Source organism: Emydura macquarii, unplaced genomic scaffold, assembly GCF_026122565.2.
Source record: "Emydura macquarii macquarii isolate MOO-44397 ecotype Brisbane River unplaced genomic scaffold, CSIRO-AGI_Emac_v2 contig_2890, whole genome shotgun sequence".
Taxonomy (NCBI): Eukaryota; Metazoa; Chordata; order Testudines; family Chelidae; genus Emydura; species Emydura macquarii.
The window spans coordinates 287188-314308 of record NW_027133027.1 but is presented as its reverse complement, the minus strand read 5'-3'; the positions used below and the strand labels follow the sequence as shown (position 1 = coordinate 314308).

At 41.4% G+C, this 27121-nt stretch overlaps 2 protein-coding genes across 3 annotated transcripts in view; one reads left to right on the top strand and one right to left on the bottom strand.

Moving 5' to 3' along the window:
* Positions 1 to 18426, top strand: part of TXNDC5 (thioredoxin domain containing 5) — a 49965-nt gene extending 31539 nt beyond the window's left edge. Inside the window, exons 6-10 of one of the 2 annotated variants that reach the window (XR_010923742.1) lie at positions 3128 to 3214; positions 5947 to 6087; positions 12147 to 12229; positions 14737 to 14830; positions 16023 to 16141. Coding sequence is in view for 1 of the 2 variants with exons in the window: in XM_067568358.1 (XP_067424459.1) it covers positions 3128 to 3214; positions 5947 to 6087; positions 12147 to 12229; positions 16023 to 16152; positions 16753 to 16875 (564 nt within the window). In the remaining variant the exon portion in view is untranslated. Of the gene's footprint in view, positions 1 to 3127; positions 3215 to 5946; positions 6088 to 12146; positions 12230 to 14736; positions 14831 to 16022; positions 16153 to 16752 lie in introns of those variants that run through there. The other variant, XM_067568358.1, reaches the window with a different exon arrangement.
* A 123-nt stretch (positions 18427 to 18549) lies between these two features.
* Positions 18550 to 27121, bottom strand: part of BMP6 (bone morphogenetic protein 6) — a 120656-nt gene continuing 112084 nt past the window's right edge. Inside the window, exons 5-7 of the mRNA XM_067568357.1 lie at positions 21984 to 22060; positions 20004 to 20114; positions 18550 to 19912 (exon numbers count right to left, since the gene is read on the bottom strand). Of these exons, the coding sequence (XP_067424458.1) occupies positions 19763 to 19912; positions 20004 to 20114; positions 21984 to 22060 (338 nt within the window). The 3' untranslated portion in view covers positions 18550 to 19762. The remainder of the gene's footprint in view (positions 19913 to 20003; positions 20115 to 21983; positions 22061 to 27121) is intronic.

The window sequence follows — 27121 nt, the reverse complement described above, 5'->3', positions numbered from 1 at the left end:
AAGGTGGCCAAAAAACTTGATATTCTGGAGCAAAAGGTTTATTCCTTTGTGGGCCTCCAGTTCTCCATTGCCAACTTACCAGGCCCTTCTGGTGAAGTATGACTTCTCTCATACTCCAAGTTGGCAGAATTTCAGGCCTTTCTACCACCAGAGATGCAGCAGGTTTTCCAGGCACTGCTGGATGAGGGCAAGCTGATCACCAAGGTGGTCCTCCAAGCTGCAGTCAATGTCACTGACACAGTGTCTCACTCTTTAGCGTCCAGTGTGGTACTCCACCAGGATTCCTGGCTCCAATCCTCTGGCTTCCCTAAGGTAGTCCAAATCACCCTAAAGGACCTCCCTTTTGACAATCACAAACTTTTCAGTGACAGAACGGACAAATCCCTCCACTCTCTTAAGGATTCCCTTGCCACTATCTGGTTGCTGGGTATCTATACCCCAGCTCCGATCCACAGCCAGCAATCTTTCCATTCCCGTCCCTGTATTGCCTGCCACCTCAGTGCCCCCAGGAGCCATCTCGTCGTCACCTGCATACCCAACAACTCCGTTACTCTGTCGCTACTGCTCCACCTCCTCGACCTTCCCACAATGTCCAGCCAAACAGCAGTTTGACTTTTCCCCTGAAACCCTCAAACCTCCCTCCACCTCTCCCAAGGCGCCCCAGGTCGTCTTCACAGGTCATCTTGCTGTTTGGCCTCATTTGGGACAGATCACCACTGATTGCTGTGTATTGGACATTATTCACCAGGGGTACCTGATAGTTTCTTTCCTTCCTTCCTTGTCCACCCCGTGGTGGCCATGGGGATCCTTCCCATCATGAACTCCTTTGAGAAGAAGTAGACACCCTCCTCCAGAAGGGTGCCATAGAATGTATCCCAGACTGCTAATGTGGCCGTGGGTTCTACTCCCCTTATTTCCTTGTGCTAAAAAAGGGAGGAGGCTGCTACCCCATTTTGGACTTCTGGTCACTGAACAAATTAATACGTAAATTCCAGTTCTGGATGGTCACGCTCCCTCTCATCATCCCGCCACTACTCCGTGGGGCCTGGTTTGCAGCTCTCAATATTAAGGATGCATACTTCCATACAGACATCCACCCAGCTCATTGGACATTCCTCTGTTTCATGGTGGGACACTCGTTATCAGTTCTGCATTCTCCCCTTTGCTATTGCCACTGCCCCTTGCATGTTCAGAAAGGTTTTCCCCGTTGTCATGGCCCACCAGCATCATCTTGGCCATTCTGCGTTCTCTTACCTGGACAACTGGCTCCTCATTGCACCATCATGTTACAGTCTTCTCTCCACTATCCAGACCTTTTGTGACCTCCTCAATGGCTGGGTATCTGCATCAACAAGGACAAGTCAGTTCTTGTCCCTACGCATATGCTCACCTTCATGGGGGTATGCCAGGACTGTCTCATGGGCTGAGCTTTTCTCTCGATGGATTGTTTTGCCACCCTCACCTCTCATTGCACAGTTATGTCGTGCCCGGTGTACACGTATCTGTCAGTGCCTCTCCCTCCTTGGCCATGTGGCGGCCTGCACTTCTGTAACACCATATGCCCACCTGCATATGTGCCTCCTCCAAATGTGGCTCTGGTCAGTCTACACACCGCAATCGGATCACCTGGGCAAGCCAGTCCTCCTGTCCCCATCCTGGCTTTCCTCTCATGGTGGACCAACCCATCTACAGTCCTGGCTGGCTTTTCGTTCACTCCTTGCACTCCTCTCACCACGGACGTCTCACTTATTGGTGGTGGCACCCATTTCGAGGGCCATACAACTCAGGGCATCTGGTCGCCCAGGGAGGCACAGATGCATATCATCCTTGAATTGCGGGCCACCTGCCTTGCCTGTCAGGTGTTCCTGCCCCTCATTGGATCCTAGCACATTCATCCGCTCTCTGACAAAATTACTACAGTTGTGTATATCAGCAAGCAGGACGGTGGCCTGTCCCCCTCCCTCTGCATGGAGGCCATTCACCACTGGAAATGGTGCCTCAGGCATGGATTCACCCTCCACGCTATGCATCTCCCAGGTACCAGCAACTCCCTGGTGGACTTGATCAGACGGTCCTTCTACGCCAATCACAAATGGGAGCTCCATGACCCCACACTCTGTTTGGTCTTTTGCCACTGAGGCAAACCGTATTGGGATCTCTTCATGACTGCCGCAAACCACAAACTTCCCCTCTTCTGCTGGGCTTCTGGGGCTATGTACTTCTCATGCCCTCGACCACCGAACTGTGCTACGTCTCCCGTCCATCCCCCTGCTTCCACAAGTTCTGCACAAGGTGCAGCGAGATCTAGCTACAATCAACCTAGTGGCCATAGGCACCAACTTTGGGGGTACCCAGGGGCCCCAGAACCCACAGAGAAAAAATAGTGGATGCTTAGCACCTACTGGGACCATCAGGGTGATTAGCTGTTGGCAGAGTCTGCTGATCAGCTATTTCACCCACAGAGTGTGGCTGCAGTTTGTCTTGCCCCACCTGCCTCCGCCAGTCTACCAGGGCCTGCTACCACACGAAATGGCGGTGCTTCACTGCTTGGGCACGCTGCTGCTGTCTGCACACACCCACATCTGGAATCCATATAGGGACCATCACTCGAAGAAGAAAAGGTTACTTACTGTAACTGGAGGTTCTTTGAGATGTGTGGTCCCTATTTGGATTCCAATACATGCCTTCCATCCCCTCTGCTGTGGGCTCTCTTGCTTGCTGGTAAGAGAGACCTGGAGCAGTGTCAACCCACACAGCCTCTTAAAGCCTCAGACCCACCATGTGGCCGATACACGCTGCAGGTGTGGGTCAATGGACGCTACTACAAACAGTTCCAGCACATGGTGCTCATGTGCACCCATGTCTGGAATCCAAATAGGGACCACAGATCATGAAGAACCTCCAGTTACCATAAGTAATCTCCCTTTAAATGGCTTTCATAACCAGACTTGTAAATTATTCCAATTAGCTTCTGACAAGCCATGCATTTCTTTGTAGATACATTCAAAAGCAAATGTCGATGCATTTCTCTCTGGAGATATTAAATATAAAGGGTATGATGCTGTGTTTGGAACACCATGGATTTTATTCCTTACGGGTGAATGAGTGTTACTATTTTAATCTTTAGGTTGACTGTACGCAGCATTATGAAGTCTGCTCCGAAAACCAAGTTCGTGGATATCCCACACTCCTCTGGTTTAAGAATGGTGAAAAGGTGAGGCTGCAAATACAGCATGAAGTCAAGCTCTTTCTTTCTCTGTGAAGACCTGTAGGTTGGTAGAATGTTTTTACATGTAGGGAGAAGTTGGCTTATTTGAAAGCCTCTGGATGGGGCAGTATCTGGGATGGGATGGTGACTACTTTTGTTAGAAGTTTTATTTATGGCACAAACATAGTTGTGCATACTGGTCTGCACATAACCAGAAACAGTAGATTGTTTGTAAACCAGGGATAGGTATCTCAAAATATACCAACGTGCGAGAGAACTCTGCATATATTTTCCATCTTCCAACTTTATCCTTACATGTAAACGTATCTAGAAACACAGTGCCTGTTGAGTTCACAAGTCTGAACATTTGGAGTGAGGTTATAAGAATCCTGTGGCTCAGTTCCCCTAATTCAAAGAATTGCACGGAGGACTATGAAGGGTTAGGGAAATGAGGAGTGCAGATCTGCGGAGCCAGTGTATTTCAAAAGCACCAAATAAGCTTTACTGTAAGTAATATTTTTCTTGTAAGAGAATTGCCTCTGCAGATCTTCACATTTGGGAGATTTACCAGAAGTAACCCTCTAAAGGAGGACTAATTAAACAAGAATCGCAGAATTACTCTCAAGCATTGGAGTAAGATGCAAATTAGTGAGAATAGTGCTGCATAATTATGAGTAGAGCTGAAGGTGTTAGCTGTACAAATAATTTATTACACTACATGAGCATGATTTAATCTACCTTAGAGCTAGTGGAATGAGCTCTAAACTCCTTATTTAGGAAGATATCAATTTGATTGCAAAAAGTCTAAACACAAAGCATAACCCATTTCATAAATCTTTCTAGTAATTCATTCCTAGGCTATTGCAAAATACTGTGAACATCCTAGGTAACTTTCTAAAGGGTTTCATCCTAACTAAATAAGTTATCACTCTCAATGTCAAGTTTATGCATCAATTTTCCCCAAGTAACTGATAATATGAAGAAAACTGGAAGTTCCGTGTTGTAGTGCAAATTAGCCAACAATCACCTTAAGTTTAAAAAAAAAAATGGGTAAGGATGTGAATCTTTATGGAGTATAACCACCAAGGTGGACATCAAAGCCTGTAACAGAATTTTCACTACTTCTCTGAACTGCTGAAGGGGGGACTACAGCTGGGAATGGTGATTTAAGCTGACTGTTGTCTCCACAGACCTAACAGCAGAGACCAACACAGCAAAGGCCCTTAAGCATAGGGAACATTCCGATCCTCCAAAACAATTTCCCAGATGCTTTATATTGCTGTCCCGAGAGAGACTATTGGTGGTCGCAAATAATAGTGTATCTCATCAGGACCCCACCGCAGGTTAAGAGATACTACAGAAAGCTATGGTCACTTCAGAGTAAGCTTTCCTGACAAAATGGGTCTATTTCTTGAACTTGTTATCCATTAGTGAAGATAAAATTGCTCCTATTCCCTTGGACCTTTAAGCTGCTTCCAAAACCAGGTGCAGACCGTAAGAAGAAGAAAAAAATCAAAACCCTCCTGTTATATGTGGTAAAGATGTCTCCTTTTTAGCCACTGTCCTGGCAAACTACAGATCTCTGGCCAGGTCAAGTTGGCCTTTACCAACATGCTATTCCCTCATGCTGAACTCCCTCAAAATCAGAAAGATGTTTCTTTGGACAGGTATGACATCCACAAATAAAACTTCCAACCATTTGACCCAGCAACTCCTGGAAGATTTTATAGCTGTCCAGTAGGGAGGTCATGGTACTGTTCAATAAGGGGGGAACCACTTCAACCAGTTGAGCATTGTCTCCATTGTTGTCGTCATCTTCCTCCTCATAATTGAAATTTGGCATCATGTCATCAGTACTGGAAAGAGATGGATTAAGGTCTCCCAGGGTGGTGAAGGAGAAAGAATGGGCAGAACTCTGCCCTGCTGAAATGGATAAGAATGAGGAGGTACAGACTTCATGTGATCTTTGCTCTCCTGATTTAGATTGAGGTGGGGGGGGGGGGGGGCAGGGAGAAGAGGCCACTACTACATGAACATGGACCATATGAATGGCAAAGATATGAGGTCTGCACAGTGTCCCAAAGGCATATGAGATGACTAAAGAGACATGTCTGCGTCTTTCCCAGAAGGTGTAGGAAAGTTGGTGTACAATGCCTTGAAAAAGATAATCCAAATCTAAGGCCTCGGTACATCTCATAGCTCACACCTCCGGGGGCTGAAATTGATCCCAATTTGGGACTTATTAGTATCTGAGATTCCAAAACTGAAGCTTGGTCAAACAAAGTACTAGATGTAACCAGCAGAACACAATGACAACAGATCAAACTAAAGCATGGAGACTAAATCTTGTTGCTCTATTTTTTTTAAACACTCTGAAGATAATCTTTGTGATCCTGAGGACTAGAAACGTGGGCTAACTTCTTTTAGAAATGAGGGGCCAATACTGAATACTAATTCCATGTTTAACTCTAGCCGGTCACTTTTTAAAATCTTGTCTCTTTCTTTTAAATGAAAATTTAGGTTCTGAAATACAAGGGAAGGATTCCATGGCAGATTCTGAATCCTTGGAGTAAACTTAGTCCTGCACATATATTTACCGATCACGTAGCATTTTATTATGAATATGCATATTAGATGCTCTATTATAGATATTTACGATGTTTATCTTTAGAGCAAGTCCAAAACTTAATTTGCTAAACAAAAATATGTATTTTCACAAATGATTTGATTAATTGCAGGCTGACCAGTATAAAGGAAAGAGGGATTTGGATTCATTAAAGGAATATGTAGATTCCCAGCTACAAAATGCCAAGAAAGCCCCAGAAACTGATAAGCCATCTGAAGTTCCACAGCAGCCTGCAGAACCCACTCATGATGAAGTAGGTGGTACTGTGTGGTAAAATTATATAGAAAATCTTTATTCCAAAAGCTCTACTGCTACTCCCTGTCATTTACCATAAAGGTTTTGAGAGCTAAAATGATAACTTAGTAACCTGTAAACAATAACTTTGTTAAACCTTGGCAAAAATTTTTGCATTCCAATTTTTAAAAAGTTAGTATTAGACATTTAGTTTATTAGTTGTTGTTAAGGAGCATATAACCATAATGATGCTTTTACCAACCTGAAGCATTGGAAAACTTCGAGGGGAAGAAAACCCTGCCCATATGTCACAGTAAGTTGTTTAGAAAGTTGCGTGCTTATCTATCTGTAGATATATTTAAAATGAACTTCATTTTTTAGTCTGTTGAATTGCACCTTGTCTTTCACATAGTCAGAATCCTTGTGACATCATATTTTGGTTGTTGTGGAGATGATTGTCACAAACAGGATTCTGACCTGAAATAAGGAAGTGACATCAGGAACAGGTGAGCATCTGAAAAACAAAGATACTCTATGTATAGGGAAAATAACGATAGGGGGAAAAACCCTCAAAGGTAAGGGAAGAGCAAGAATTGTGGAGAGAAATATGAATGTGATGGTGTGACAGATTGAGGCAATAAAAGTTTTGAATTTGGAATGAAGGTGTTAATTATGTATTGGAGCTACAGAGAGTTATGCAGGTTGCCAAGCAAATGGTAATAAAAATTCGGTAGTACTCTGCATGGTCATACTTCATCCCTTTTGGATTTTTTTTCTTTTTAAAAAAAAAAAAAAACTTCTGTTTTTCATCTTTGTTTGTTTTTTATTGCAACTGATGTACAAATGTCATTGAGAGCTTTTAACATCCTCCAATACAGTCTATAGAACACTTTTAGTTTGGGAAAGAAACATTTGTTATACCCACAAAATGTGTGGTGGTGGTGGATGTGTAAAATTATAATACGTATGAGAGATTATTTGTTCCTCTGTTCCTATAATAGGTCAAAATTTAATATTTAATTTTCAGATAAAATTTTTGTTAGGCTTAATAAAATAATTACATTTAGTTTCAAGACCTAACTATTTTTTGTAAATGTTATTAACCAACATTTTTAATATTGTAATGTTTAATTTCAGTGTTTTATCTAAGATAGGACTCTAGTGAATTGACTTTTTTATTTTAGATCTGACAGTTTTAATATAAAAATAAGAAATATGGAGAATCTTTTAAATTAAACGTATGGATATCTTTTCCTCTGATTTTTTTTCTCAAAGTAAGATACTTTTTTATTGCAGTAGAAATAATATTAGTTCCCTCTCTTTTTCATTTATTCCCAGTTGTAACTTGAGGCTTTTATAGAGAGTAGATTTGGTCATTCATCACAAACTTATCATTTGAACTTTCATTTGAAGCCAACTCTGTCCCCCCCACACACAATTTTTAGAGCAGTAGTTTAATCCTTGTTTGGTAGATTGACCTCGATTTTGTGTCAATTCAAACACACAAGCAAAATGTTGTCCTTTTTTTACCACTCTCCTCCCATCACTCAAATATTTTACTAAAAAAGTGTATGAAATCCATACATGATGTGTGGGGTTTTGTTTTTGCATTTTAAATGTGGCTTGCAAATGTTTGTTTCTGATGACAAGTCTGTCTATTTACATTACATAATGTAACAACACAGTAGGAGAGCTGTTAAAGGTATTCCCAGAATGGCCTGCATATCTCATTTAAATCACACATTATTATTTTTAATCTTTCAGACTAATTGCTAGCTCAGTGATTCCTCAGGAAGTTGCATGACAGAATATGAAAATGAAATTGAAGGTTCATCAGCTGTTAGACACGTAGGGTATGTCTGCACTGCAGGCTGAAGTCAATTTATTTTAAATCGACTTTCACCCGCTGAATTTTAGAAGTTGCAGGAACGTGATCACACCATGCTCCTTGCGCCGAGCTCTTGCGTTCCCACTCGGGTTAACATTTAAAGCAGATTATGGGAGGATGATGAGCTTTCTCACAGTGCAACTAGCCATAGAGGCTTTTGCGAAGCTCGTCGCCCTTCCATAATGCAACCCTCCCCCTCCTTTCTTGTCCCAAACAAACTGCAAACGCTTTTTCACGCCGCTTTTCCTATGCCGTGCGCATACTTTTGCCGGAGAGACATAGTGCAGAGCTGAGCGGGCTCTATCATTGTGAGCATCACAAATACATCATGACTTATCCTGCAGTATTTTCAAAGGCGAGAGAGGAGCCGCAGCATAGAAAATAACGATGTTACTGAGGCCGTCCTGCTACAAACCATAGAGCGGAACAATTCCTGTTTGCTGCAGGCTGTCACGCATCATCTTCAGTCCGTGGAGCAAAGATTTTGGTCCCAGGGAACAAGCACGGATTGGTGGGATCGCATTGTTATGAAGGTGTGGAATGATGAGCAGTGGCTGCAGAAATTTGGTATGCAAAAGGCCACTTTCTTTGAACTTTGCGTGGCGCTATCCCCAACCCTGAAGCACGTGAATACTTGCTTGAGACCAGCTCTGACAGTGGAGAAGTGAGTGGCCATCGCTCTGTGGAAGTTGGCAACCCCAGACTGCTTCCGGCCAGTTGGGAATAAATTCGGAGTCGGTAAATCGACCATTGGAGCTGCTGTGATGCAAGTGTCCATGGCCATCAATAGGCTTCTGCTGAGAAGGCTAGTGACTTTGGGAAACATGCAGGACATAGTGGATGGGTTTGCTGCAATGGGGTTCCCAAACTAGGGGGGACAATAGATGGCATGCATATCCCTATCCTAGCACCTGACCACATTGCCACAGAGTACATAAACCGGAAGGGATGCTTCTTAATGGTGTTGCAGGCCCTTATGGATCACAGGGGACATTTCACTGACATCAGTGTGGAGTGGTCTGGAAAGGTGCATGATGCACGCATATTTAGGAATTCGGGTCTGTTCAATAAGATGCAGGTAGGCACTTTCTTCCCTGACCAAAAAATAAACATTGGGGATGTGGAAATGCCAATAATGATCCTGGGGTATCCTGCCTATCCCTTGCTCCCTTGGCTAATGAAGCCCTACATCGGGCACCTGGACAGCAAGGAGGAGCGTTTCAATAAGAGGCTCAGCAAGTGCAGAATGGTGGTGGAATGTGCATTTGGCCGCTTAAAAGCCAGATGGAAATGTTAAGCCTAGTAAGCACACATTAGTGAAAATAACATCCCATCAGTTATATCTGTTTGCTGTGTGCTCCATAATTTGTGTGAAACAAAGGGGGAAAAAGTTCCCTCAGGGCTAGGCCATGGAGGCTGATAGGTTGGGTGCAAATTTTGAGCAGCCATATTCCAGCACTATGCTCAGAGCCAACCGTGGAGCACTTCGGCTTTGGGAATTATTGAAAAACCGGTTTTGCAATGAACTGCAGTAATGTATGTCTGTGCTGTGCCTTCATTTCCCATCCTCCATCCTCGCTTCAGCAGTCCCCTCCCTTTCTCTTCCCAACTAAGCTATGAATGAATAAAGACAGATGTTTTTTAATGCTGCAAAGTTTTATTTGTGACCCCTTATAATGGGGGAAAGGAAGATAACATTGTAAAGTGTCACTGTGCAAGACACTGTGGTTGCATGCAATTCTTAAAGCGGCCGCCCCATCCTCTGCTCGCCTCCTCCAGTGTGGATGCAGCACATTGAGCAGGGTGCACTATCTCCTCTTGGACCACTTGGGGGTGGGGGCTGATAACAAAGCAGTGGGCGGTGGAGCATTTTGAAAGGGCTGCAGAGGGAATCTGTCCTGCTGCTGCTGTTCCTGGAGCTCCACCAGACACCTCAGCATGTCGGACTGATCCCTCATAATATGCAACATCTCCTGTTGCATATCACGCTCCTGCTCCTGTGCAGATCTTCTGTGTTCCATGTCCATGTCTAGTTTTTCAGACAAGGACATCCTCCAGGCTTTGAGCTCTGTGTCAGCAGCCACGGAGGCGTTCATTAGTTCACTGAACATGTCATCCCATGTGTTTTTTGGGGTTTTTTTTCCCTGCTTCCTAATCTGGGAAAGTCTTTCAGATGGAGTTCAGCAAGGTGGGCTGAAGGCTAAGGTGTCTACTCTTAGGTAAGCAACGCACAAAGTTGCCATTGTTAGCTGACTCAAAGTAGTAAAGGAAATGTTACAATGTAAACAGTACTCCCCTTCATGTTCACAAGGCTAAGCCAGATCCGCATTCCGTTCTGTACATCTCGGAAGGGTCGGACTGGCGTTACAGATATGGTAAGCAAGCGGCTCTTGTATCTGTTATAGAGTGGCTTCATTAGCACTACAATCTACTATCCACATTTGAGCAAGAAGAGGGATCGCCAGATTCCCCTGTAACATGCCAAGTACCAGTTTGGGAGGAGGTGGGCAGAACAAATTAGAGGACGCTATGGGTGAATTGTAGCAGCAGAAAACAGGGCAACCAGTGTTCTGACTCATAATGCCCATTGCAACAGTACTAGGACTAGGAATAGTCTTGGGGAGGCGTTCGGGGACCCTGTTCATGGCAGAGGAATAAAAAGGAGTGACTCTATTGGTCGGGTGCTTTAAACTTGCGCCATCTTCCCTTGGTGACCATGTGTGATATAAGTCTCTTGAGGGTAACTCAGGCGAAAAGGGAGGATTTGCTGCAAGCATCAGGGTACAGATTACCTACATAAAAGTTTCCTTGAGATATCCACAGAGGATTCTTGGAGCATACCTCTGCACATAAATAGTCTGTTTCCCGGGGTAATGCTTCGCTGAAGTTTGCCAACACCCAGGAAGCCCATTTCCTCAAAAACACAAACGCCTTTTAAGAAGCTGGACTGAGGACATAACCACAAAAATTAGATTTTCCACACACGCTCACCAGATGTGCCTTCCCTGGCATCTCAATCAGACCAGCTGTCCTGTGTGTGGCAGGGCTGCTGTAGGGTAATGAACAGGTTCTGGCTCTTAAGGAGAATGGATACCCATTCTCCTGCACCCTCATCCTCCTCGTCCACAGCATCCTCCTCATTCAACCTGAACTGGGATTCTTCGGCGGTATGGATGCATGGTGGCACAGTGGTGGGGTCACTTCCAAGAATTGCCTGCAGCTCCTCGTAAAAGCGGCATATTTTGGGCGAGGAGCCAGAATGGCTATTAGTGTCCCTAGTTTTCTGATGAGCCTGCCTCAGTTCTTTGATCTTAACATGGCACTGTTGCGCGTCCCTGTTGTGCCCCTTCTCCAATATGCCATTAGATATCTTCTTGTAGATATCTAAATTCCTTTTGCTGGCTCAGAGCTGAGCCCAAAACACACACTTCGCCTCACAGGCTGATGAGATCCAAGATCTCTGGTCGACTCCAAGCTGGAGCACATTTGGATCATGCAGTCGCCATGAGCAGTTCAGCTACAAAACTCTCTCCATTCTGTGTAAACCAGAAATGGAAATTCAAAATTTTCTGGGGCTTGAGGAGAGGAGCTATTTCCTGTTTACATGGCCACATTATAGCCAGAGCAGTCACATCGGGGCGTTATGGGATACCTCCCAGAGGCCAATGGCGTCGATTTACGTTGTGCTCTGCGTATACTGATGCAAATTCAACCCATGGAATTCAATTTCAGCGCTACGCCACTTGCAGGGGTGGTTTTATTAGGTCAACTTTTACCGCGCTTTAATTAGACGGCACTTACATGCAAATGGAGATGCATACTTCAGGGGGGGTCTACGTAAGCCGCATTACGTTGACCTCCATTGCCAATGTAGACCAGGCCCCAGCCTTTCAGATACTACAAAATGACATGAGGGCACACTGTATTTTTCCAAATATGGGCAAAATTGACCTTGAAATACTTTAATTTCTTAGCACATTGGGGAATAGAAGTGGTATACACAAAGACAACTAGAGTTCTGTGGCACTTTAAAGACTAACAAATTTAATATTTGTAATATACACAGCTAATCTTATTGAGCAGATATTGTGATGGTGACAGCAACAGTTTTGTGAGTTTCTCTTTAATATATTTCAGAAGTTTAAAGGACTGAATTTTTATAAAGTTTTGACTTGTCTTTCTCTTGACAGGTGACAGTCCTGTCTCTCTCTGAAAAAGACTTTGACCAAACCATTGCTAAAGGGGTTACCTTTATTAAGTTCTATGCTCCCTGGTAAGTAGTTTTTGTAGCAGTTGTCCTGAATTACTGGTATTTAGCTTTCTATTCATTATTCAGTGTGGGTTTTGTGCTTCTACATAATTTTATTTAGGTATATAAAATGCATTAATCTTAACTCATGTGCAAAGCTTGAATAATGAAATATTTATGAACAGAGTGCCAGCAAAATTCTCTATCTGTTCCAACAACCTACTTGTCCCCAGAGAAAAACTGGCAAAACACACCTTGGCTGCATACCCTGAATCAAATCCAGGTTCTGGCTGACACAGTGACATTTTCTTTGAAGACTCACTACCCAAGGATGCCTTGACTTGATTTAAATCAGCAGTTGCTTGAGCAGCTCAGGTGATCTAAGCTTCTTTGGAATCACACACGGAGAGAGGTGGTCTCTGCAGCAGAGCAGGGCCCAAACTATTTAAGACTAATGAGGTTAGAAACTTCACCTGGAAATCAACTGGGAGTCCGTGCAGATCATGGAGCACAGGTATAATGTGCTACTACTCCTATTTAATGTCTGGTAACCAGAGTCCAGAGCACTAGCTGCAATTTCCAGATGGTCTTAAGGTGAAGTGGCATGTAATGCATGTTAGTTACAGTAACCCATCCTTGATGTGATCGGCATGAATGACTGTGGTGAAGTCTTCATGCCATGTAAAAAAACCACAACTGATTGTTACATTTGGAATCTGCTTGTTGCTGGACATCCAGCACAGGTGGGAGATCCAACAAGACCCCAGTGTTGCAAACCTGTGTAACAAACATATTCACCCCTGATGAAAGTGACACTTTCATCACTTTCCTTCAAACCTATAAACTTCAATCATGTATAGACTGAGCTTCAGCCTGCTAGCTCTCCTTTCTACCCTAATCTACTAAATTAATTGGTAGTTTTGGAAGAGATGGAAAAAGCTGAATGTCATTGTGTGCAGAAGACACAGTTGTTGAAATATCCTCTCTCACCCTCCTATTAACCCCCAAGATGCACTGAACAGGAGGGGGTGATAGAATAGAAAACTATTATACACGTTGTATTGAAGTGCTAGTATTTCAGAGCAGTAAGTTAGCTATATGTAGTGCAACAGTACTAGGCAAATGCAACCAAAAGTTTAATATGCTCAGCAATCTCAGCTCTTACTCTGGTTTATTCTATTCTGGTCTCTGCTATTCTAAAAGTACCATGGAATTTTTAATCTTTACTTAGCTGAGTGAATGATCACACTTCTCGGCCTGGCAATATTCCCTTAAACTAATCTGCAGTTTCAGCATTGGCCGTGAGCCTAAGTCAGGGTGTGGGATCCATAATCTACTGACCCTGATGCAGGAGAGCTTACCTCCTAAGCCCTGCTGTGTGACTGGGGGCTTCTGCTACAAGGTCACTAATGTGCCCTGTTATGCACGAGAGATACTCCTCTGGGAGAAAGAAGAGAAATACAGTAAATTAAATTGTAAAATCAGAATAGAACGGCTATAAGACTTGTATACTTGTATACTATATGCCTGTGTTGTGCTGCCTTCTGTACCCATTCTCAACATATACTGTTGCCTCTTTCTTGTATCTTGTCTGAAACTAGATTGTAAGTTTTCAGGGCAGTACTGTAATATTTATACAGTGGTGGTTCTTAGCACGCTTTGGGTTCTGTAAAATGATTTTTGACACCCAAGTCAGCAAGCTAACTTTTTTACTCCTTATCGCTGATCATTGTAGACTCAGTGCAGCTAAGAGGAAATGATGTGAATTCTGTTTAATATGCATCATAAGTGGAATTGTTTACACAGTTCAGTTTATACCTGTGCAGGGCCACTGAAGGTAGATGAGGTTGCACAGGACCAGATTTTGCCTACACAACCTTTACAAGCTATGAGGCGCAAGTAGGAAAGAATGTAGTTTGCAGGATTGGGAATGAGTTTCCTGAGAGGTTTTTCTGAGCTCAACATAAAGAGAATTGAGACATAAAAGTGAAATCCCATTAAGCCCTTAGTTCTTTTCAGAGTAGAGCTGCACTTTAAAATGCCTTCTTTTCTCCTCCCACTCTTCTCACTGGATTCTAAAATGAGCACGGGTATAACTCCAGAAGAATGCCAGATGACAATTGAAGTAGGGGGTATTAAACATACATTACAAAGAACCAACCTATTAACTGCTACTAGAGAGGATAGCTTGGTTATCATAAAGTTGTAGGTTAGGGAAGTGTTTGCTCTGTTCATGTAGTTAGTATCCTATTCTTAGCTCAAAAAAAAATCATGTCTGTGTATACAGTTATGTTCACTGTATATAAATGACCTTTTCCTTTCCAAGTAGATGAATTTGTGTTTGGCTAAGCAAACACTGAGGTTGAGCTCTACTTTTGCCCTTCAGTTTGTTTTAGGTAAATATTAACATTAAGTTGCACTGTAAGTATGAAACCATCTTGTCTTAATAATTTTTGTGCGTGGTCAGTAATGCTTTTACACTCGTATATTAACAGAATAGTTCAAATATATACTTGTTTTCTGAATTGTAGAATGAAAACTCTGGCAGAGACTTGTCACCATCTTTGTCGATGCCTGAATCAAGCCTTAAGATACTCATGGGCTACTGTAACCACCAACCTAAAGGTGCAGCTGAGGCAGAACAAAATGAGCAATGCATATCTCTTTCAATTCTAAAGTGCTTTTTTTAGGTATTTGTTTCTTGGAGGCACTATAGAATTAAAGTTCAAAACGTGAACAAAATACTATAATAATCTGGTGGTGGCTAGCTTATTTTTTTTACTTTTAAAATAAAAAATCCAACAGACTTCTTTTTATATAAAACCTATATCTACTGGCCCATCTTCTAATGTTATGAGAGTGCAAATTAATAATGTTAGTGTAACTCATCCATAGACCTGTCCACTCTAACTGTACATCTGTGTAAAGCAGATCAGAATCTAGCCAATACACGTTATTTCTCTGTAGAAAGCAAAAATTACTGGCAAACAAGTACATACATGGTGGTAGTAAAACTATAAAGAAGCAAATGCTATGTTACTGTCTCTCCTCCCCCCATCCCAAAGTATCAAAGAGTGAAGAATTGATTTTTAATTCTCAGGAAGGTTAAATTTAAGATGGAAAATACATTAAGCTACTTGATTCCTCCATTGCAGAATTTAAGGTTTGAGAAACATTATGCATTTTTCATTCCTATTAATATAGGAACTTCAATTTTATAGTGCCAAGAGGCTACATTATTAAAAGGGGGGTTGGGTTGGGATAAAAACTTTTGCCAGGAAAACAGAAGTCTCATTTACATCATAAAATTTGTGCAATATGACTTAAAAACAAAAACAGACCCACCCCTTGAGAAGTGACTAATCGGTGTCTTGGATTAGCTTTTGGGGGAAGTGACATGGTAGAGAGAATTAATGTATTGTGCATGCCCAGTAGCTTAGTTAAAACTTTAACAGTGTAACCTTTTAAACAATGTAAGATGTGGCTTGATACAAGCAACTTTATTTAAAATATATTCTGTGATGGCTTTCATGTTTGCTTTCACAACCTTCTGGTGGGTGAGAAATGGTAATGCACTACTTACTTCACACAATACTGTACCAGAAGAGACTACATAAAAGCCAGAAACGATTTATGCCTTCAAATCAACTGCTTTATTTCAAATACACCAGTAATCAATTTTGTCCACTTACTTGCATAATTGTCACTTTGACCCATATCATTAAGGAGGTAGGAAGGAGCACATTTTATGGATATTATGACAAAGAAGCTAGTGCATAAACTGGTGTGTGTGCTAAATACATCTGTTTATTTCTAGGTGTGGTCACTGTAAGAACTTGGCTCCAATTTGGGAGAACCTCTCCAAAGAACAGTTTCCAGGTTTGACAGATGTCAAGATAGCAAAAGTAGACTGCACCATTGAACGTAATGTCTGCAACAGATTTTCTGTAAGTGTGTATGGTTTAAAATTAATTGGATAATCTTAAATGAATTTGTACTCAAGGTTGAAGTCTCCAGCAGTTGGCCCAGGTGGTAGTTCAGTGTAGGTTTAGTTATCTGTATTACTTCTGCAATAGATGTAGAAGATATTCTCTTCTTGCAGGGGAAAACAAAAAGTGACTGCCTGGTGATGAGAGCACTCCCTGGCCTACAAGAGACCCATGTTCAAGTGCCTGTGCCAGTGAATATTTAAATATATACAAAGTGGAACAGCTTCAACAGGCAATTGAGAGAGACCAACTGCAATGGTTAGGGCACTCACCTGGGAAATGGAGATAGGCATTCATTTCCCTGCTCTGCTTCATGTGCTGGATTCTGTGAATTCTCTTTTAAGGCACCCAGCTCTCCCCAGCAATGTACTGGAGATGGGGGGGGCGGCTGAGTTCCGTCCTCAGGACTGTGGATTCCACTTGATGGCAGAGGTCCGAAAGTTAAGCACTGCAATGCTAAGCTTACCCTTTCTGGGTGTTTAGGGTGGCTGCTAGTGTTGGAAGGATGCTACTGCACCCCGAAGTCTCATGTTTGTTTGTTTTTTTTTCCTCTTAAAGGTGCGGGGTTATCCAACATTGTTGCTTTTCCGAGCAGGGAAGAAAGTCAGTGAACACAATGGAGCCAGAGATCTTGAAACACTGCATAAGTTTGTTTTGCGTCAGGCAAGGGATGAATTGTAAAACATACTTGGATACCTCGGCCCTGGCTGCTGTTGTACAGTAACTGGGGGAGTTAAATCAAGTTAATGTTACTGATTTTCAAATGGTGGGGTTTTTTTTTCAAATAGGGGGGTGGTTTTAAAACTGAATGTATTGACTTGTGGTATCTTCCTTGTGTGTGTGTTTTAAAGCCACACTGTACTGACTTTTTCATTATATTTGTCAAGGAAAACTGGTAACAAGTAGTTACTGTGCAAATTGAGTATTTTCAGCATCATATTACTAAATTTCTATCTTCCCATGATGAAATATAAATGGTTTTCTTTGAGCCTAAAATAGATGAGGAAAATCAAGTTAAAGGTAGATTATTTTTGTCTTCAGGTTGAATTTGGATAAAGGTTTGCTAACAAAGTACAGCTTACAAAGTGCCCACCATTACTAGAAAGGTGCGAGCCACAGCTGTATTAATAAATGTTGCCTGTTCAACTGAAGCTAAAAATGGTCTTAATATAGCAGCTGGTCAAGAAATAGGGAGGTTGAAAAAGAAAACACACATGTTTATAAGATACCAGGCCACTACTAGCTGCTTGTTTTCTGTTAATATTTCTCTCGTCAGGGGAGGCCCTAGCCATAATGAAAGTAATGGTACTTTTAATATGTGCCTGAATATTACTGTTACTATAGCAGACAGCTGTGTCAGGGGTTTTTATAACAGTTCAAACAGGACACTTCTTTTCAGCTCTAAGAGAGAGAATGCTATCATAACAATCACTTAATGATTTTCCAAGGGATGTCTACCCTGTTCACACATTTAGAAACAACTCTTTGCAAATCACTTTCTGGACCATATTTCTTTAACCCAAGTTTACTGCTAGACCCACCCATTTGACTTAAGCAGCAGGAGCAGATGAAGTCATGGTCTTACTAATAATAAGAGCAGAATAATACTTCAATTCCTTAAAATGAGAAGAATGCCTCTCAAATATCATTGCAGTTCCTCTTGCTACCTTTACAGGGGAGGACCATATACTTCGTTGCCTTGAATGATGAGGTGTTCCAATCTATTAGACATAATTCTAAGCCGCAGAATTTACAATGCAGATACTGTTAGAAAAGATGCAACTACATTAGCAAACTCATGGGTTAAATTCTACCCTTGCACATGCATCAAAATTCATTGACAGCTCTGGTAATTACATGTGTCTACAGCAGAACTCACCTCTAAGTCAGGCTGCTGTTTGTGTCATGTGTAATAGTGAAAACTATCTTTACATCAGTAAATTACTCCTTGTACTTCACTTTATTCCAGCTGGGAAGGACCACAGGTACTTTCAAACTAAAAATGTGTAAGCATGGACAGTCTACAATGAGGGCTAAATATTGTATGGCAGATGTATTAGATCGATGTATATATTTCTGCCTTTAATAAAGGCTTCATTTAAGTTCTTTAAAACTTTTGTGAAGCACAATCTCATGGAGTAGCCCAAGCTTTGTCTCACGAGTTTGTGTAAAAAGTAGTAGCAATTGTTTACACTGAGACTTTCTAAATAAAAACTTTTTTGTTAAAAAAAAGGCCTCATCTTTCTATAAATGTTACAGCACAATGAATATGACAACGGCAATAAATTATAGCTTGTATTTACAAGAAGCCTTTTTAAATACAAGAGTTTAAGTGCATTTAATACAAGTTTAACATTGATCAGAAACAATTCATTGTTACTATTAACTTGGGGAATAAAACTAATCTATTAGAAGCTATGGCTAAAATATGAATATATCCTTTAAATCAGGTTAAATGCAATTTTCTTTTTGACCAAATATTTTTAACACTAGAACTAGTTTAAATAAACTGCATCTTCATCAACATGCCCACTCTTCAACTCAGGAGAGGCTTCTAAAATGCATGTATAAACTTACAGTTGTAGAATTGTCCTGAGTGCAGCCTCCTCTGTGGTGGTACAGTTGAGGAGCAACAAGTGTTTTGGAATAAAACAGAACAGGCTCAGTTGATGCGTTTAGCAGAAGTGTTAGAATCTAAACAAAGTGGGAAGCTGCACAAGAACAGTTTATAAACTCACTGCCCAGTTGGAACCATTCATCTCAAAACACCAGGCAGGGACTGGCTTTGTCCTTCTGTAACTAATACATGGTGCAGTCAAGTATCTAATTCAAGTTTCTGGTTCAGCATGCGTGTTTGGAGAATGCCCTGGGTCAAAGGCTTGCTTTTTCACAACTGAAGATGCTATTTATCAACTTAGTTTCTGGAAAAAACCAATCATCCTGATGTAGCTACTATTCTTTAGATAGAAGGCACTTCTTCTAACCTTAGGTGGAAATTGAGGTCATCTGGTGTAAAATGTGGGACACTAAAGTATTAACAGCATAATTTCTCTATTTTACTACTACTACAGCTTTGCTTTTAGTCTTGGAGCTCAGTACAGGAGACACTTATTTTCAAGGCTTACTGTTTTAGATAGCATTGCTTACATGTAGCAGATGCTGGTTTGGTAAAACTGAAGTACAGGATTGACCAACTGACAAGGTCAAGCTCCCGTTTGTTTCTGCTACTCTCAAGGGAGCTTAAGACCATACTGGGTGTGATTGAAGCTAACAGTCTGTAGGGATAGATTTCTCTTTTGCAAGCCCTGCAGGTCATGTTTCTGCAGATCAGAATGGCCACCTTGCTGTAGATCAGGTGTTTTTAAACATTCAGTTCCTGTTCCCATTACAAAGGGAGTACGTGTCAATGAAGAAGTACCTGGTGCTTCCTCTCATAAGGCGCATACATCATGTTTTGGAAGTCTGCTTCATCTCAAGAGCATCTGTTGACTTTCTCCAAGGTCAGGTAGGTATAATCTAGAAGTTCATGGTAGAATTGCACAGTAGGTCTGTGTGGAGAACGTTTGTGTCAGTGACACCCACACGCTCTTACTACCATATTCCTATATTTTTTTAAAATGACATTGGAGTTATCATCAAAGTAAAGTACTGATATGGCATTTAGTTTGGTAGGTGCACAACAGGGTTTGGGAACATATTCAGGATTCATAAGATGAACCTGTTTAAAAAAAAAAAAAAAGTTTGATTGTATCACTTATCTAATCTCCAACTTCACTTGTAATCTAGCACAAGCATTTCTATATACTCACCAGTGTTTGTACAATGGCATGATTGGTGGCATTCATATGTGCATTGAGTGGAAAAGAGCATTCTCCATCGCAGTAGTTTGCTGCATAGCCTTTTGGTGCAATTATCCAATCCTTTGTTAGGAAATAAATAGAAAATAGTTCAGTGGAATTAAAGTCAGCATATGCAGGTAACAGTTGCAATTAGGTCAACATTCTGGAATGCTGTGTTTAAAATGCACCTTATCATCTGCAACCAAATTTAAGTGCACATAATATATGACTTTCCTGATGCATGGGTTTAAATTTGAGAGAGTGTTTCCCCTGCAACCAGCACTTCCAAATCAATATCTACTTTAGGTATTACTGTAGCTGCACCTATATAAAAGCACAGTTACAGGTACTACGGAAGCTATCTTTTATAAATTCGATTGTCGGGTGCTGAACTGCCAAACATACATTTGCATTAAACCTTAGGCTCAAGGTTTAGAATAAAAATAGTGATGCACTCTTAAATGTAACCTACTTGAGAAGCTACTTCTAGATGTTAACCACAGGCATATACTTGATCATCATGTTTTACCCAGGTGTAGGGCTTGATTTAGGTATATAGCCTTAACTCCCAGCATCATGTTATGAAACTAAGTTTTCATTTTAAAAAGCAAGCATATAACTCTCAAGCTTGTGAAGGGAAACATAACCATGAACTAAGTATAACTGATGCATTGGGAGCAGCAGCAGCCTCCATGACTCAGGGAAGATACTACCTGACCCACATCCTCCTGTAACTCTGGGGACTCAGTGTGCTAGGAAAAGGAGCTTGAAGGCTCTGCTGGGTTCAGCTCATCAACATTGCCCTGCCACCCTATGGTCTGCTCCCTCAGCTCCACAGATCAAATTTGGGGGGAAGAAAAGGGGAAAGGAGTAGTAATTTACATGTCACTCTAGGTAACACTGCTCTTTATATAATATCTTTATATTATTATTATTTATTAATATAATCCCCCCCTCAGCTGGTTTTGATCAGTGAAAGTTAATGCTGACCTTTAAAATATCACTGGGTATGAGTTAACGTGACAGTGAGATGGAGTTTGAGTAGTTCACACCTCTGAGCTATTGTTCAGGTTGTCTGCAGACTCAGTGCATTGGTTACACGCAGGTCCTATGCTGAAGTTTTTTGTTTTAGTAAAGGTATGTCAAAAAAAGACTGAACATGATGGCAGCCTCCAAAAGTGGTTTGGGTTGTAATCCATTTCAATTTAAGCCTTGACTAAACCTTAGGAAATTGGCCAGTTTCCAGGGTGATGCAGTGCCACTTGTAGGACTAGGCCGGAATTGTGTGCAAACTACATGATATCCTGGGACCATGGAAGGGGTGAGTACATGTGTATGTAGGGTTAGGAAGGTTTGAATTTAATTAATTATAATCAGCTAAAATCTTTGAGACTATCATCAACTTAGCCCTTGCTTTACATTAACTCTTCACCTCTGTCACAAAAGCGCTCCAAAATTTCAACAGATAAGGTAAGAAAATCTATGAAAAAAGGAGAATTCTTTGAAAGGGTTCTAATTTGACCTTACAGGGGTTAAAAAAAATTTTTTTTAGATAAATCAGTTCATACCTACTTTGTGAACACACTTTAAATTGGGTTTAAACCAGACAGAGTTGCATTGGTTTAACAAATACCAGTTTTTATATGTGCATATTGGGCCTCAGATCAGATCTATAGGCCTCATTACAATCCTGCCTTCCAGCAACAGGATGGTTGCATAATAAAATATCACATGAAATACTAAGTATCTTAAGATAGAGCCCAAAGAAAGTTTAGGGTATCTATTGCTAAAGTTATCAATATTTATTTGTCCTTCCCCATGACTAGTTTTAATGTGGCAGCACAAGGGACATTTTAAAGTGTGCTAGTAGTGGCTATTGGAATTAATGTGACATTGTATAGATAATATTTCACAATAAATGTCCAGTTTTCCCAGAGAGAAATAACACACCTGCCATCCCAAGTCTTGGAAGCTAACGAAAAGTTCATGCTTTCGGCAAGCTGTTTTTAAGTCACTGCTGTTGTAATCTGTTAAACGAAAGAAAACTACCCAATTAGAAGGTAACACTTAGGCAATCATAGCATCATTCTGAAGAACTGCTGGATACATTTTTCCTTGTACTAAGTGCCTAAGGTGCAACAAACAGGGAGAAGCACTAAATTGGGATCTGGGTCCTAACTCCTTTAGGCTCAGATGGGAAATTCTCTTGTCCCTGTGAATATTTGTTTCTTTCCCACTTGTAAACACCACAGCACCTGTTTTGTGCTCTCTACCTTCTCGTTAGAATCTGTGGTTAACAGAATGTATGTTTATAAGATACTTCAAAAAATATTCAAGATCACACACTAGTTGCATCCATTATGATTTTTATAAGTGCCAATCACAATTTCAAATAGATTCATAGTCACTTTGTATATCCAAGATTGCTAAGCTATGAGACAAGTCCTCGATCCTTGAACAAATACACCATGGCGAGCAGCAGAGACAAGTTTTCCCCCTCCCTACTTTGTGTCTACACCCTAACGTAATAGAGAGCACCCCTTTGGCTGAAATAGGTTAGTCCCTGTCCCCATTCAGATTTTGATCTGAAAATAATTGTCCCAGCTATAGGATTCAGCCTGCTCCCCGGACCTGACAATGCTCTTGCTAAGTGTCATCGAGTCTGTAAATAACGTGGTATTGAAAGGATTTTAATATTAAAGTTGTTCTAATCGCTAATATAAATTGGGGCTGCAGAGTAACTCCGACATTTCCCTCCTGGTGGTACAACTGGTAGTAACACAATTTTGGAAACTTAGAGGAGGCTCAAATGATTCTACAAAATTCAGATTGATTTCCAGGGAGTTTCCCCATTCATATTTAATAAGAAATGCTTCTCAGCATGTAAGCACCAGGAATTGCAGCTCAAAAAGAGAATGGAGGAGTCAAGCAGTGACAGAGGTGCCTTTCCCTTCCAGCTTGCCAGCACAAATCCAGCCTTCGTTGGACTCAACTGAAAGTCACGAGCCTCTGATGGCTGTTTGGCCCTAATGCCTAGGCATCCATACCACACAAACCAACTTCACAACTAGAAATCACAGCAGTGATCAAAGCTTGAATGGGCCATGGAAACTGAAGTAACCTTTCACATGTCGAGATGGGTCTTCCCATGTTGCACTGCAGTACAGTATGCTGGCTCAGTTACCTGGATAAACAGAACACTTCAGGTTCTCTCCCTGTCCAGACAGCAATAGGGCTAACTTAAGTGCATTTTTTTTTTTTTTTTTTTTTTTGAAAAGAAGACTGAATACTGAGGTGAGCAACAGGCTACTGCTTTCTTCTATGGCTACATGCAGCTTGTTTCAGGGGATAGGTAAGTATTAAAGAAAAAGACAGTTTCTGTCACAAAGACCTTATAATAGACATGCCAGACAAAAGGAAGGGCAAGGAACATAGCACTGTTTCCCCCATTTTACAAAAAGAAACTAGGAGTAAAATTTTCAAAAGTTAGTTAGGAATTTAAGTCCTATTACCTTTCAATAGGACTTAGATGCCTAACTGCTTAAGTCACTTTCGATCATGGGACTTAGGATAATATCTTCAAAAGCACCCAGGTGATGTGGCCTCAGTCATACATCACCTCTGTGGCAGATTCAGAATTTGAAACAGGCCTTCTAAATACCAGGGCAGTTGCCTGAACACTAACACAGCCTGAAAGGCCAATGTAGCTTTCCATGCACAACAGCTGGGATAGCAAAATATTTTTAGTTACTGGTTCCTTGGCTCTAAATAAGCTTTAAAAAGTTTGAGAACTACAAATGCAAATATTTATTCAAAAGAAAAACTAGACTACTAAAGTACATCCCAGTGACATTAAGGCAACATTGCATTACAGCTGGGTCCTGTTAACACTGAAGTCTCAAAAACCCTACACCTCAAAACAAACCTAGCTTCCAAACCACTGAAGATTAGAGTTGTTTTTAGAAGCAGTTTGGGTTTTAACTTCAGGGATTACATTTCAGACATTCAATAGCTTTACTTCAATCAAAAATTTAATCGAGTTAGCTGAGTTGGTTAACAGGCTTCCCTAGAGTAAACATTACTCTATTTCAGCAACAGTTCTATAGTGCAGACTGAGGTGGTGTTTCTATACAAGTCTCCTATTTTCAAATCAGACAAGCTCTAAAAATAATCCATTTATGAGGAAGCCTTCCGAGAGCAACCTCCTAGCCACAAAACGGGTTTGAGTTAACATGTCATAAGGGGGGGGGAAAGGACTTTAGGATGCTTGTGGTGCTCACATTACTTCATTTTAATACCTGAAACTGGTCTCAGCATTAGTCTTTGTGAAAAATAAGCCCTTTGCTTAGGAAAAATGTGCAGGGCTTCAGCTGTAACAAAAGAGGTGCTGCTGAGCACACGAAGGTTGTCATTTTTGTGACATTTGTGGGTGGACAGAAATTAAAATATATTCCTTCCTTTTGTCAGAAGTAGAGATAAGCTGTGCCTGAGTCAAATGGAAAAAGATAGAGGACAGGAAGAGTGAGAGAATATGAATGAGAACCACGGCAGAGTTCAAGCAAGAGAAGGCAGAAGCAATAAATGCCAAATAAAACAATTTCGATGGAGCACACCCCATCCTGAATTTTCTCTCTTACTGGATGAGGCTGTCACTGCATATTGCCTCACTTAAACAATAGGTCACCCTACTATGAACAATAACTCATGTTATCTGATCCATAGCCCAGAGACAATAACCTTGCCAGCGAACTCCAATTGTCCTATCTTCTTCCCTCTTCAAAACACATTTTCTCTTGCTTTCCAACAATGGTTTCTACTCCTGGGCCATCTACACCCCCTTTCACCTTTGGTCTTTGTTTTAAAATATCAGCACATTTAAGATTTGCATCCTCTAGGACTCACATTTCCATTTGTTTAGCTTTCATCCCACCTTCCCAGCCTTTTTACTTTCTCATTTCCATGTTTTACCTTTGTCTAATTTGCACTGTAACCACTTCATGGCAGGGATCATTTGTTTTTTATTCTCTTTAATGCATCAAAGTTATAATGCGATGTAAAACGAGGGTGAACAGATGTTCCAGTTTTATAGGGACAGTCCTGATATTTGGGGGTTTTGTCTTATATAGGCACCTATTATCCCGCATCCCCTCCCAATGTTTCCACACTTGCTGTCTGGTCACCCTAAATAAAACTGCTAATAGCTAGCAATTCTCAACTCTTTTATCGTTTAAGGGTGGCAGTTTAAAGGCTGGCTCAGGGGGTTGGAAGTTCTAGAGCTATTGAACTGGTCCTCTTGCTGAGAGTGCAGTGGATTGGTCCACTTCTCCCTTCTGGGGGCCTTATAGCTAGAGCACAAGACTTGGTGCGATCAGATTGGGTTCTACTCCCAGCAATGCCATAAATTTGCTGTGCAACCTTGGGCCAATCACTCAACCTCTGTGTCCCAGTTCCCCATCTGTAAATCGAGGATTCTACCACTTACGCAACCTTAGGGGGTATTGTGCAGCGTGAGAAATGGTTTGTAAAGTGCTCTGTGAGCCTCAGAGGGAACACATGAAAGAAACACACTGTAGTGATCTACTCCCGTCATGTCCCAGAGCCAGACATTACCAAGGGCAGGTGAGAAAGACAGGACCTCAGGGGGTAGAGAGAGCTGCACAGGTTTGGATAATTTAGAGAAGCTTTAGATCAGTAGCTAGAAGTTTGGAGGATTAGCTAAAAAGGCCTCCATGCCACATTCCCCATAAACCTTAGAAAGCCACGAGCTTGGGGCCCCATCTATGCCTCCTGTGGGTTTAGTGAATCTGTCCCTGTGGTTTAATAGTTAATGCCAACTCAGTATGTCCAAGGTGCTGCATTTTATCACTTTGCAAGCAATTTTGTCTCACACTGAAATTTAAAAAGCTACTTCTTCATTTCAAGATGCCTTCCAAGACAGCACAGTTAAGCAGCAGAATTGAGGTAGCTCGTTTGCACTGAACGCTCCCTTAGTTCAACCCCCGAGAAGCTGAACACAAAGCCAACTTTCTGTGAGCACAGATGTTTCTTTTAAAGCTAGACACTGGCATTTTTGTTGTTTAAAGGGGAGGGAGTATATAGTCTGACCCTAATGATCTTCCTCCTACGAATACTTATGCACCAATCTTAGATTTCCTATAACTTCTCCCACGTCAAGTGCTGGCAGAGAATATATAAATATTTACTGAGGTTAATCCTTCTAAGAATACTCTGACTGCTCCCAAGATGCCAGTTCACTGGATTCCATAGAATTATTAATTGCCACTAAGCTTCTAAATGGCTTTGACAGAGGTCTCTGGGCCAGCCTCTTTTTCTCAGTGTTTGACTTAGGTGATTTGCCTAGATAAAGCTGGTGTAAACTGATCATGCAGTTAATAATAACCCACTTAACATGAAAGCAATCTGCTTGGGTGGGATAAGAAAAGATGACAGGTTTAAGTACATGCACGCATACACACATAGATCAGAAGCAGAGAGGAGGTGGGAGAAATGCAAGCTGTTCTAACTGTGCAAGGCACTCCAGTTGTAGTGCAGCTTTCTCCACTGCATGGCTATATCTTCTCCCTCTCTCATACAGTCACCTCCAGTTTGACAAAATGGATGAATGTTACGCCAATAGGAGATTCTGGTGCAAGGCAATTTCGTTATTAACAAGAGGAGACGGCTGTGCCATCCTGGTAATGTCTGACCTTATTTGTTGTTTTTATTTAGTGCCGCACTAGGAATCAAGTATAAAATTCATTTCTCAAACGCACACAAGTTTTTCCTCCCTAAAGTGAAAGGAGCTGGGTGCTTCAGGGGCACTGCACTGGAAATGTGATCCCTGAGGGTCTAATGTTCCCCAGAAGGCACCTGCCTCCATGCCTGAAACAGAGGAACGCCAAAAGGCGTGTCACATGGGTTAGATTCAAAGTGAGAACTGTAGGCAATAGCCAGAAACTCTTTTTGTGTGACCATCTACAATCTCAGGGAGGTCTTAGGAACATTTTGTGAGTGGGTTTACCTTAATGGAGATCCCCTACGCTGTTCTGTAGAAAGAACAGAGAGACAACACTTTGCTCTGGGAATAT